The sequence below is a fragment of the Cetorhinus maximus genome, chromosome 14 (assembly GCF_964194155.1).
Source record: "Cetorhinus maximus chromosome 14, sCetMax3.hap1.1, whole genome shotgun sequence".
NCBI lineage: Eukaryota > Metazoa > Chordata > Chondrichthyes > Lamniformes > Cetorhinidae > Cetorhinus > Cetorhinus maximus.
Genome location: NC_135892.1, coordinates 71658672 through 71671678, shown reverse-complemented (window position 1 = coordinate 71671678; position 13007 = coordinate 71658672). Strand labels below are relative to the sequence as shown.

The 13007-nt window shown below is 48.4% G+C and overlaps 1 protein-coding gene across 1 annotated transcript in view; it reads left to right on the top strand.

The window, feature by feature from the left end:
• Positions 1-13007, top strand: part of ush2a (Usher syndrome 2A (autosomal recessive, mild)) — a 1183552-nt gene that overhangs the window by 1127783 nt on the left and 42762 nt on the right. The window contains exon 68 of the mRNA XM_078556364.1: positions 4727-4913. Coding sequence (XP_078412490.1) covers positions 4727-4913 — 187 coding nt within the window. The remainder of the gene's footprint in view (positions 1-4726; positions 4914-13007) is intronic.

Here is a 13007-nt window from a genome sequence, read left to right as displayed (position 1 = left end):
AAGGCCTGCATGGGGAACCTTTGTTTTGTTATTATGCCAAACAAAACTAGCGGGAAAGCAGCCAGAAGAGCCCCAAAAATGTAAGTTGTTCTACTTTTTCGACTTTATTATGGAGCCTGAAATGGGAGAGTTCCTCTGGGCCCCACAAGGAAAGTTTGACCTTGGGCTAACTAACCCTCCCCATTCTAGAGCGAGACCCTCTCGAAGTTCCCTCCTGGAAATTTAATTTAGTGCAGCAGCCATAACTTTGGCCCCAAGTGGCGGATTCTTGCTCATCAATATTTCAACCTGTCAGCCAGTTATCACTTCCTCATGGCATCCCTGCGCTCTAGTCTCTGACGGGGTCTTTGGCTGATTCTATACAGACATGGCACAGAGATTAAAATCTGCTTACATTGCTAAGCTTGTAACAGTTTGCTTCCCTTCTCCGTTTAACTTTCATAGTGCTGGTAGTGTAAAACTTAAGAAGGACAGCATATGGTGGACGTATGGACCTTGGTGAGAAGAGAGAAGGAACTGTCGGTGTAACTTGGGGCAATTCTGTTGGTAACCCTCTGCTCGAGTATTTGCCGGTGCACAGCTGTGGCAGCTGTCGTAATTGATTGTTTCAGCTCTTTCTCACTACCCTCAACTTCCTAGTCATTTTTCTACTCCTGCACTTCCCATCCCTTCATTGCCCAGCTAGTTCCAAGAGTTAAAAGCAAAAAGATAAAAGCAAAAAACTGCGGATGCTGGAAATCCAAAACAAAAACAAAAATACCTGGAAAAACTCAGCAGGTCTGACAGCATCTGCGGAGAGGAACACAGTTAACGTTTCAAGTCTATATGACTCTTCAACAGAACTAAGGAAAAATAGAAAAGAGGTGAAATATAAGCTGGTTTAAGGGGTGGAGTGGGACAGGTTGGTTCCCTTGCAGGGTAAAGTTATTGAGTATGCAGTACACAACCACCAATTTGGAGATTCTGTCAGGCTATACTGCAGAAATCCTCCAGAATGGTCCAGGCAGTGGAACCTCTATTTCAGCCAGAGCTCTGATTGATGTATGACTCTAATTTTAATGCTCCTCAGGTTCTCTGCTCTAGATAGTTCCTAACAGGAGCTATAAGTCATGTGTAGAGGAGATACCATCAATGTTCCCTCTAAGCTGCACAGCCGCATGGCCGAGCAGCAACATGAAAGTTCCCTTGCAGGCCACATACAGGTTGGCCTCTTTAAGTTTGCACACGTGCACAGTTGCACAAAGAAATTTAAAGGGCCCGCGCAGTTAAACAAACCGCCTACACATTACGAAAAAAGAGAGCCCATTGGATCACCTGTCATCAAGCAACCAGCCTGATGCTGGACAGTCCAGGTGGAAGAAAGAAGGTTTTAAGGGCTGGCACTAAATAAAAGTGATATAACTACTGTCAGGAAACTGGCCCTGAATGGCGAGCAGATTGAGGGAGTGAAATTCCTTCTTGTTCATATACATGCATAGATCTTGATGCAAGGTACTTTGTGCACGATCAATTATTCCTGGCACTCTTGCTCCATGGAGAAGGCAATGAAACAATGTTCCTGTGACAATGTGGTGACCAACATGCTTCCTGTGCATAAAATAAAAGCGAAATACTGCGGATGCTAGAAGTCTGAAATAAAAATGAAAAATGCCGGAAAAACTCAGCAGGTATGGCAGTATGTGTGGAGAGAGAAACAGAGGGAAGAATTTTCCCCCCGTTGGGGGGAAGTGCTGGAGCGGATGTGGGCAGACACGCCTCCAATCAACTATTTTACGTGGGCGGCCAATTAAGGCCCACCCAACGTGATGTCCGCCAGGAAGCGCTTTGCGCTTCCTGTGTGGGCGGGGGGGGGATATTCCCTCAGCTGGGCGTGCCCATCACCTTAACTCAAACATTTATTAAATTTTTAAAAACCCTCATGAAACCTCACCCCGCCCATGGATGAGGTTTCATGTTTTTTCTGAAGCCCGCCAGGGCTCCTGGCCTGCCCGCCAACACTAAGGTTGGTCGGGCAGGTCCATTAATTAAGTTAATGACTTTTTAAATGGCCTCAATAGGCTGTTGACAGGCCAACGGGCGCACAGCTGATTTGGCTGCGTCCCCGCCGATGTGAAAATGGAGATGACGTGGGGTGACGTCGGGAGTTCTGCCCAATGTCATCCCGCATCCTTTTACGCGTCGCGAGCGGGACCCGCCCCCCCTGCTCGCCGACCTAAAGATCCTGCCCAGAGTTAACGTTCTGTGTTGAATATGACCCTTTTTCAGAAGAGTTCTGAAGTTCCAATGACCTGCATTGTCCAAAAGCAAAAAACGTGAAAAACAAGATTAAGACCAGTACATGGCAGAGAAAAAATAGGGGCAGAGTTCATGGTCTGAAATTGTTGAACTCAATGTTGAGTCTAGACAGCTGCAAAGTGCTTAATTGGAAGATGAGGTGCTGTCCCTCAAGCTTGTGCACTGGAACAATGCAGCAGGCCAAGGACAGAAATGTGAACATGAGAGCAAGGTGGTGAGTTAAAATGGGAAGCAACCAGAAGCTCAGTGTCATGCTTGTGGACTGAGTGGAGGCATTTCACAAAGCAGTCACCCAGTCTGCATTTGGTCTCCCCAATGTAGAGGAGGCCACATGGTGAGCAGCGAATACAGTGTACTAAATTGAAAGAAGTACAAAAAAATGACCACTTCACCGGGAAGGAATGTTTGGGGCCTTGGATGGTGAGGAGAGAGCAGGTAAAAGGGCAGGTTTTATACTTCTTGCAATTGCTGGGAAGGTGCCACGGGAAGGGCAAAAGGTGTTGGGAGTGACTGCGGATTGAACCAGGAAGAGGAAATGTTCCCCATTGGAGTGCTGATGGGGGAGGGGAAGATGTGCTTGGTGGTGGCACCATGCTGGCAGTGGTGGAAATGGGAGAAGATGATCCTTTGAATTGGAGGCTGGTGAGGGTGAAAAGTGTGGACAAGGGAAACCCTATTACGGTTTTGGGAAGGAGGGGAAGGGGGGTGAGAGCAGAATTGCAGGAAATGGACACGGTTGTGGTCTCCCACGCTGGGTGGGAATCCTTGGTTGGGGAAATAGAAACACATATCAAAATCACTATTGTGGAAGTTTGTATCATCAGAACAGGTGCAATGGATATGGAGAAACTGGGAGGCTGGAATGGTGTCCTAACAGGAGGCAGGGTGTGGGGAAATATAGTCATGGTAGCTGTGGGAGCCAGTGTATGGGCTTATACTGAATATTAGTGGACAGTCTATGCCCCAATATGGAGACAGACAAGTCGAGGAAGGGAAAGGAAGTGTCAGAGATGGACTATGTGAATGTGAGAGAAGGATGGAAGTTGGAAGCAAAGTTGATTAAGTTTTCCAGTGCTGGGTGAGAGCAGGAAACAGCACCGATACTGACATCAATGGAATTTGAAGAAGAGTTGGGGGAGGGGGACCCTGAGTAGGTCTGGAACAAGGAATGTTCCACATACCCCACAAAATGACAGGCATAACCAAGACCCAAGTGCATACCTGTAGTAACATCTTTTAGTTAGAGGAAGTGAGACAGGTTAAAGGAGAAAGAAGAACCATATTGGACTCAAAACATTAACCCTGTTTCCCTCTCCACAGATGCTGCCAGACCTGCTGAGTTTTTCCAAATCTTTCTGTTTTACTTCGCATTAAAGGAGAAATTGTTCAATGAAAGAACACGCTCAGACAGGTGGAGGAGGTTGGTTGTTGATGGAATCTGTCTGGGCCTCTGTTCAAGGAAGAAGCAGTGAGCCTTCCAACCGTCCTAGTGGGGGATGGAAGTGTAGAGATTGAACATCCAAAGAGAAAAGGAGGTGGTTAGGACCAGGAAAATGAAAGTGTTGAAATGGCATAGACCACCAAAAGAGGCCCTGGATGTAGGTCGGAAGAGACTGGGTAAGGGAGAAAAAAAAGAGCCAAGATAGAAAGAATTAAGTTCATTGGGGCAGGCTGGAATGATGGGTCTACTAGAACAGCCCTGTTTGTGCATTTCGGGAAGGAGGTAGATGTGGCTGTTTGGGGTTGAGGGACTATGAGGTGAGAAGACCTCTAGAGGAGATGAGGTCAGTGACAGTCCTGGAAACAATGGCTTGATGTTTGGTGGTGGAATCATGGTCCAGGGGAGGTAGGAAGAAAGGTCTGAATATTGGTTCTCAGCTTCTGCAAGGTAGAGGTCGATACAGCAGACAATAACAGCACCACCCTTATCAGCAGGTTTGATAACAATGTCAAAGTTAGACCTGAGAGAATGGAGTGCAGCAAGTTCAGAGGGAGACAGGTTGGAGTGAGTGAGGGCAGCAGAGAATTTAAGACAGCCAATGTCACACCGACAGTTCTCAATTAAAAGATCAAGAGTGGGAAAGAGGCCAGAGGGAAGGGTCCAGGTGGAGGGAGAGGTGGGTGAAAGGGTCTGCTGGTTGGAGGGAAGACTCCTGGCCAAAAAAGTGAGCACAGAGGTGAAGGCAACAGAAGAAGGGCTCAATGTTGTTTGAGTTCAAAATTCATTGAGGTGAGGGTGTAAGGGGGTAACTCCTCCTGTGCAGTTTGTCATGTGGAATCAGCAACAAAAATAGGTGAAACAAGATCCAATTTTTCCCCGTTAGTCTCTACTGGCCTTTTCTAATGTTATAAAGCAGATGGCTTACTCATACTAGGACAATACCTTTCAATACAGTTTGTTTCTTTTTAACTTGTTTTTTTTTAACTGCAGGTAAGCTCAGTGAATTCTGGAGGAAAAACATCCAGTGCGTGGACTCACTCAAGAACGGGACAAGCTCCTCCTGAAGGCTTGTATCCACCCAGCTTTCTTTCAGTGTATTCAACCTCTGCAGTAGTAAACATCACTCCACCTGCTCAACCAAATGGAATTATCAGCTTGTACAGGCTGTTTGCTCGCAGTGGGACCAGGAGTGATGACCTATTGGTAAGCACCTATACTTTTCCTTTATCACTCCCATATCAGCAGGATGAGAAAGCAAATTAAATGCGCATTTATTTTTATTTCATTCAAAATGTATATATGCAGAATGCCTCATCATACTATTCCTGATTGTACAGCATTCCTCACATACCATTATTAGTGGTCATTTCAGGAACAATTTATCTGAACATACCTGGTGAAAACTGGGCAGGCAGTTAAAATCACCCATGGGACATATGCCGTGATCTCTTTCTGGGTTTTGATATTAACCTGTTTTTCTGAGCAATGGAAACTAGCAGGATTCTTCTGTAAATAAACAAATCAGATTCTGAGGATATCAGCAGGCATGTGTGGGGAAGCTTTTCTTGTTATCTTGCTAGGCAAAACTAGCAGAAAGAGGAGTTGAAGCCAGAAGAGACCCAAAAACACCAATTGTTTTACTGTTTTGTTGGTTGGCTCTTGTTGGCTATAAATGTAAACTTAACAACATACAAAATAGATACCTAATTCCATAAAAAGTTGTTCAATAATTATTTTTATTTTATATTTTTATATTTTTCTTATAATCTTCTGAAGTTCAGTAGCGAGAAATGATCTTGGTTCAGACGATCAAAATGCAGAATCAGTTGTAGGGTGGCCGAGTCGTACTACTAGCAATAGAGTTGCACTACAGACACTTCTTAAGCGGAAACAAGGAGCAGAATTTTTGGCTCGACGGGACCCGACCTGAACGAGCGTAAAATGATGCGTGATGATGTCGGTCGAGCATCCCAATGTCATCATGCACTTGCGCAATATTTGGGTCGGTGGGCACGCACGGGAGTTGGCAGCGTGCCTGCCGACAATTCAGCAGACTATTAAGGACCTTGATGAACTAATTGATTGAAATTTTTCGAAGCCTGTCCAACCGTTCAGTTGGCGGGCAGGTGAAAAGGCCAAGTGTCCTTTGCATTTTTGGCAAAGTGTTTAAAAAAAAATTATAAACTTTTCAAACTCATCTCTAACATGTCCCTGTTCATGTGACAGAGTCACATGGGGGGATATGTTTTTAACATTTCTAATTTCTTTATTTTTTATTTTAAAAATCTTCAGCTCCCTGAGGCAGCTCTGTGCCTCAGGGAGCTTTTACTGAGTGCACCCCAACCCCGGCAGTGCTGAGCTCCTCATTGCACGTTTCACGCTGGCTGGCTGGCTGTTAATTTGCCAGCCAGCGTGAAATCGCAATCATGGCCCGATTGCGTGCAACGGTCCGTTTCACAGCCGCTCCCATTCACCCCCACCTAGCCCACCCAATGACCTGTAAAATCCTGGCCATTAACTTTATTTACAATATACTGAGTGGCAACTACACGTGTGCTTTCAACTCCAACTCCATCCCTACACTGTTTCCTAAGGTAGCTCGCGCTACTCTCCTATTGGTTACTACAGATCATGTGATCTTCCCTAACAAGTATTATTCTTAAAGGTACATTACACACTAAATAAAACTATAATTACTACATTCCTCCCCTTTAACTCGGCTATACACATATTTACAAGTACATATTTTTCAAGACAACATAATATTTACACTGGGTGAGGAATTTACAAGTTCAGTCTTTCAGATGGTTTCCTCGTGTGGAATGTCGCAGCTCCACAAGTTCAGATTCTTTGTCAGGTACCTCCTTTTCTGGAGTTGCCTGAACATTAGGCGCTTCAGTGGGCATTTGCAGTTCTGTATCCGCAGGTTGGCACAAGGCTAAGAGGGACAAGTGCCTGAGCAGCAAGAGGCAGAGGGGCCTTAAGAAGGTCAGGATGCTGGCAAACAGGCAAACAATAGCCTGACCATGGGTGTATCGCAGGTGGTGCAGCTATCTACAGGTAAGTGAAAAGGTGTGCCGGAGGTGCCTTCGGATGTCCCAGAATGTGGTAGCACGCATCTACCAGCATCTCCGTGACAACCTGCGGCTGCAAGGGCTTGGATGGAATTCCATGTCTGTGACATTGAAGGTCACTGCCAGCTTAAACTTTTTTGTCACTGCTTCCTTCCAGACGACAGGCCTGTGACAATCTGATAGCTAACAGATTCCAGGCAGAGTAAACTGCCAACGTATTTCTTTAATGTATTAGTTTTCTATCCTCTGCTGGCCGGAAGGCCCCAGCTCCTTTTTGGTTACAGAAATTATACTTTTCTGTAATGTACCTTGATTTATGATAGCTGAATAAAATTGCACTGGTTACCTTCTGCCCTATAGGTGGTTTGATCCTTTGCATGCGTCAAACTATGCTAATATGCAGAGGTCTGACACTAAATGAGCTCATTAGAACACGCACAGCACTCCAGCGTTCTCCCGCAACCACATGCATCTGTATGTAGAATGGTGATTTCACCCATGCCCTCACAAAGTCCATGTGCATGGCAACTTGAAAGCAATATCAAATCTAACCCTGGCAGGGATGCACTCATATCACCCTCGCACCTACTCCCAAAGGAGAGCGGATCTGACAGAGAGCTCTTTCAGGCAGAAACAGATTGATGGGTCCACAGGAAACAGCAGCATGAGAACACCATTTGGCCTCTTGAGGTCACCCCCCCCACCCCATGCAGACTGATGAGGGAGGATCATGTTCCTGCCCCCTGATCGCCATTCACCCATATTAGACCCATATCCCTTGACATCCTTATCATGCCGAGAAGTTTTGACGTAACTCTGGAATCCACTCACAGAGAGTGCCTCACCTGCAATATGGGTTGCTGAGGTACAACCACTCCGGACCCTCCAATCACAGAGAGTCCTATAAGTCTCTGTCCTAGATAGCCTTAGTATTATTGCGAGATGTGATCCATCATTGTGGACACCCAGCCAAGGTAAACATCTTTCCTGCATGGACCCTTAAGAGCCCTATTAGAGCTGCTGATGCTTTACATGGATAGCTTCACGTTCCTCGGCATGGTCCAGCATACAGGTTCATTCTACTCTTTCACCTCATGCACTAAAACTCCATTCCTTCAATGATATCGGATGCACTTTGGTTGCAAACCTTTTATGCGAGGTCTACTACCATTCTTGATAAGGAGACCTCCATGTGAGATCTGACAAATGCTTCAGGCAACTGCACACACAATTCTTAAATCCTACGCTCAAATTCCTCTTGCAGTCAAGGCTAACATGCCGGTTGCCTCCTTACTTGCAGCCTTCACCTGCATGTAAGCTCAAAATGACAAATCACTAAGGAAGGCCATTAACGATTCGATGTGTCCACCACAGCTTTCTCCAGAAATGTAGGGAAGCATCTGGTTTTCTGTTGAAAGGAAGACAATGTGGAGCTTCACTCTCTCAGCCCTGAAACTGCATCTACTGTGTCCCTTGCCACTCACACAGCAGATTTAACCCCCCTTGAGTACACCTCACATCCACCCACATCTCACATCAGGGCAACAGCAGCAGGAGATGCAATGACCTCGCTGAATTTTCAGAGGTCAGAACCTGGTGAGCTGCAAATAATGGCTTGCGTGATGTGTGGCCATGCAGCACACTCTCAAATGATGGCCAGTGCTTAATAATCTTTAGAATGATTGACCTGAACAGAGTTGGTGTATTGGGTGGCAGCTTTCATTCCTTCGGAGACGGCGTGTTTGGCCAGTTCCACTGGTGGCATAAGGTGGACGGCGCTCTGGATACCTCTGGCCGAGATGAGCCATTGCTTAATCATGCACATGTGGGATTATTGAGTAATCACTATGTTGATAATGTGAGAGTAGTGAATCTATAGGAGTCCATTATCACACTCTGCTGGGGGCCCACATTCTAGACCCTTAGATGCCCAACTAGCAGCAGGATGGAAACTTCCAAAGAATGTGAGTGAACATACGTTTACAAGTGCCAAAACTATATACACTGGCTGTACATCTGTGCGACCTGTGTCTCTACAATACATCTTAATCTTTCTTTCCCTACCATTACTTCTAGGTGCAGCCCCCACATCCACAGCTGAGGTGGAAGCAGCCTGCTGACTGCTATGCCCAGTTGACTGTGATGACTTTGGCGGGCATCCTCTGATGGCCCGAGGCCTAGAGGGCCGCGGCTTGCTAAGGGTCACCTGGTCATGTGCTGGTGCACTCTCCTCAGGCTGACCTGCTGGAAGTGATGGGGTCACTGGAAGAGGGAAGGTGGAGCAGCAGGGCACCCTTGGAGTGTCCTGGGATGTAGCCCCCCGGGTGACTGGCTGGTGCTCCTCCTCCCTGTGGGTGCCCAATGGCACTCCCCTGACTGCTTGAGGAGAAGGGGAACCTGGAGGGAGGTTGAGGTGCCCTGTCCCCCTCTCTTCTAGCCATTGCTGCACTGCACCCACGGCTAGAGTGATAGAGTGCAGGTCTGAACACCTATCCGTTAGCCACTGTGTGTTCTGCTATGCCTGGGTCTCCAAGGCGATCACCACCCTTTCCATGGAGGCAGTCAAGTGCTCGCAAGCTGGAGTCATGATATCAGTCAGAGCGTGGATGGACTCATCCAGCCTTCAGTCCAGTCTGTGCATGGCCTCTGGCAGCTCTGCCTGATGTTCCCCTGTTTGTCGCTGCATCTCCAACATGTCTCTTATGGCCGAATCCAGAGGCTCATCATCTGCATGGGGCTCAGTGGGGCCCTGGGGTTCAGCACTGGCAAGGGGGGACCTCCCTGCACACCATTGATGGACAGGCACCTAGCTGGGATACTGGGCGCCTCATCCAACTTCCACACTGACACTGACCACCTGAGTTCAGTGCCTGTGTGAGGAATTGCAGGTCCGAGTGCAACCCCAGGAACCCCTGATTCTGCCCCTAGAGCTACCTCTCCATGAGAGTTGCCACTCTCTCTGTGGGGGAGGCAGTGCACTTGGCCATGACGGTCAGTGCAGTGCTCATGCTCCGCATGGACTCCTCCATCATGGAGACCATGGCATGCATACCTTCACGGATCTCTGCCAGATCCTCCCACACATTTCGCTGGACTTCCAGCATCTGCTGCCTAATGGACGACTCCAGAGGCTCATCATCAGCCTTTGACTGAGCATTGTCCTGGTTCCCAGCAGTCCTCTGACTGCCGACGCCCTGGGCACTCTCTGCCTCCGCCTGCACCTCAAGCGACTGTGAAGTGCCCTGACCAATGTGCACCGAGATACTAGCCGCCGATCTAATGCCCACCGAGGTGCTGGTATCTGCACTGGTGTCTGCTTCAGAGAGCGGGTGTGACGCAGGTGAAAATGACGCATGGTGGTCCTTCGGTATCAGGGGCGGCCCTTCAGGGTCTACAGACCGGACACCTGCTGGCAAACCTAAAAGAGAGAAGAAGGACATGTCATTAGTTAAAGTCATCACACTGTCACTGTGCATGCCAGGTACCCTGGTGAGTCAATGGAGACCTGCATCACGATGCCCTCGTCTTTCAACGATCAATGGGGTCTCCAGGTTCGAGGCTCACATCAATGAAGAGACCACACTAAAATGGTTGCACAATCCGAAAGTCTCACCTCTGTGCACTGCACTCTTACCTTCGTCTGGCACCCCCACCTCTCCACACCCGGTTGCATGGGGAGCGTGCTGGCTCTCCAGCTCCAAGGCATCTTGCTTGAACTGGGAGAGCAGCAGGAGGTTGAGCTGTACTCTGTCCATATGTGCTCTCTTGACTTGGTTATGGTTTGTCTTCTCCTGAAAGGACAGAGGAGCATTGATTAGTCCACTCTCTACCTGCAGCGCCAATGCAACCTGGCCATCCCCATCTGAGGAGCACCTGGCAGGGCTCATCTGAGTGGTGGCCCTTGAGCCACAAAGCACTCAGTCTAAGCAGCCAAGGATCACCCCCTTGGTCAGCTCTGGCATCATTGACAGTTGGCACTCAGACTCTAGCACCCCTGAGGTCTACGGGGGAATGCCCACACCTTAACACTTCTGCACACTGACCCATGCCAACACGGTACTCACCCTTCCTGTGTGCAGCAGGACATTGAACCTCTTCCAGCATTGCAGCCATGTGCACCACACCATATCGTGGCTGCTCACTAGGGCTGCCACCTCCTCCCATGCCCTCTTGACGAGGTGTGGTGGCCTCCTTCTCCCATCTCTGGGGACAGGGGTGTCCCTCCTGGCAGCCACCTCCTCCAGGAGGACAGCAAGGCACTCACCAGAAAAGCAGGGGGGCTGAGTGCCCACCTAACCTACCCTCCCACCTGGCGTTTGCTGCCGCACTCGAGTCCATCTTCACAACGGCAGACAGACGTCCTTCCCTGGTAGCCTTTCTGGGGCTGCCTGGGGGGTTTTTAAACTGGCTGCTGGGTTGCCATTGGACCCGGTGGCCAATAGGCCCCTGCCCCCGCTCGGCCCTTCCCGGCCAGTGATGAGCTGCGTTTCACGCTGGGCAGGCCTTAATTGGCCCACCAGCGTGAAATCACAGTCCAGGCCCGATCGCAAGCGGCGGTTTGGTTTCGCGGCTGTTCCTGGGCCCACCCACGCGACAAGGACAAAATCCTGCCCTACGTGTTTCCTTTTACTGGTCATGGGCCGCATGTTTGTATGTAAGTGGTGAGTGTTTTCTTACCTTCAGAGTGAGTGTCCTAATTAAATATTTAAAAATAAAGGTTATTTATTATCATAATCTTAGCCCAAATTTGATGCAATGATTCACTCACTCATCTCTCACACACACACACATTAGATACAGATGAAGGAAATATACTGCTTATTGGTATCTCAGTCTCTTCCTTGGCTGACCTGTCGTTTCTTGAATGAAGTGGTGCCTTGATTGAAGTGAAGGTCTGGTGAAGTGAAGGATTCTCAGTAAGTTGTGAGGTTGCTTGTAGTTGCGTTTCCAGGAGTTTGGTTCTTGGGTGAACTTTAACTTTTCAATCATCCTCTTTTGTCATTTGATATCTTGAGATTCACCCAGTCTAGTTTAAATGGGAAAACTATTGTAATACAATGGAAGGTTAATGGGATCCACTCATATCCATCTTACACACATTGGGCTGCATTTATGTGCCTTCACCTCACATACTTTTGGTCAGGCCATGCACATAAAATACAACAGGTGCCCACCCCACGACCTTCCACCCACCCCCCGAACTCACGCCCATAACACACGGGGTGGGCAAGCGCTGAAATTGGCAGCCCACCCGCAATATTTAAATAGGTAATCAAGGGTCAATTGGGTTTGTTACCAAGCCAATTGACCTCGATAATATGCTGCCCACACCATATAACAGTTGGTGTGGGCCTTCCGGCAACACTGGACAGCCTGGTTCTAAAAATAACTTCCAAAGGGCAGGAGGTAGAGAGGATACTATCTTTGGGGTTGCCCTTTCTGGTTTGTTGGGGGAGCACCACCTATAAAATAGAAACCCCCACTTTCTTCCTACCCACCTGCTGCCTTAAACACACCACCCCTACCCACCATGCACCACTCCCTAACCTGCCCAAATCCTCCCTGCCCACGATACCAGGCTTACCTGTCTCTGGGATCCATTGGGCCTTCTTATTCTTCTTGTTTGCAGTCCCGGCAGCACCTGCCAATGCGCTTTTGTCTCTGCCGGGACTGACGGAGCTGCCAACCAATCGGATTGGCCACAGATCCTAAGGGCAGAACTTCCTCCCCAGTGTGGGAGGGTGCAGGGGGGAGGGGTGGAAGGCCACACTGTGCCTCTTTAGCCCGCCCATGGCAAGTTATGGCTGTGGAATAGGCTGGCATAGAGTGGGTTGGCTCCACACCGACTTTGCTTCTGTGGGGGTTGGACCGTCCACCCCATCTGTCACCCCGCCCCCCCACCCACCCCCCACCCCACTCCCCCGACTAATAGTCTGCCCATTGTGTTTCAATGTCCCTTTTTGTCCAGGGTGAAACAGAGAGTCAGGCCAGCTGCAATTCTATAGTCTTGTCTGTTGATCCATCCTAAAACAAAGGGATGTGTGAATTTCTTGGGTGGCTGTGAATGTCCATATTTGATAAGTATTGACTTGAGACTTAAGACTGTCTGAAGCTCAAATGCCAAAGGTCATATGATTCGCAGCAGCCATTTTAACAGCCTGATTGTCCAGTTTTTAAAGGTATTGACTGAAAGTTCA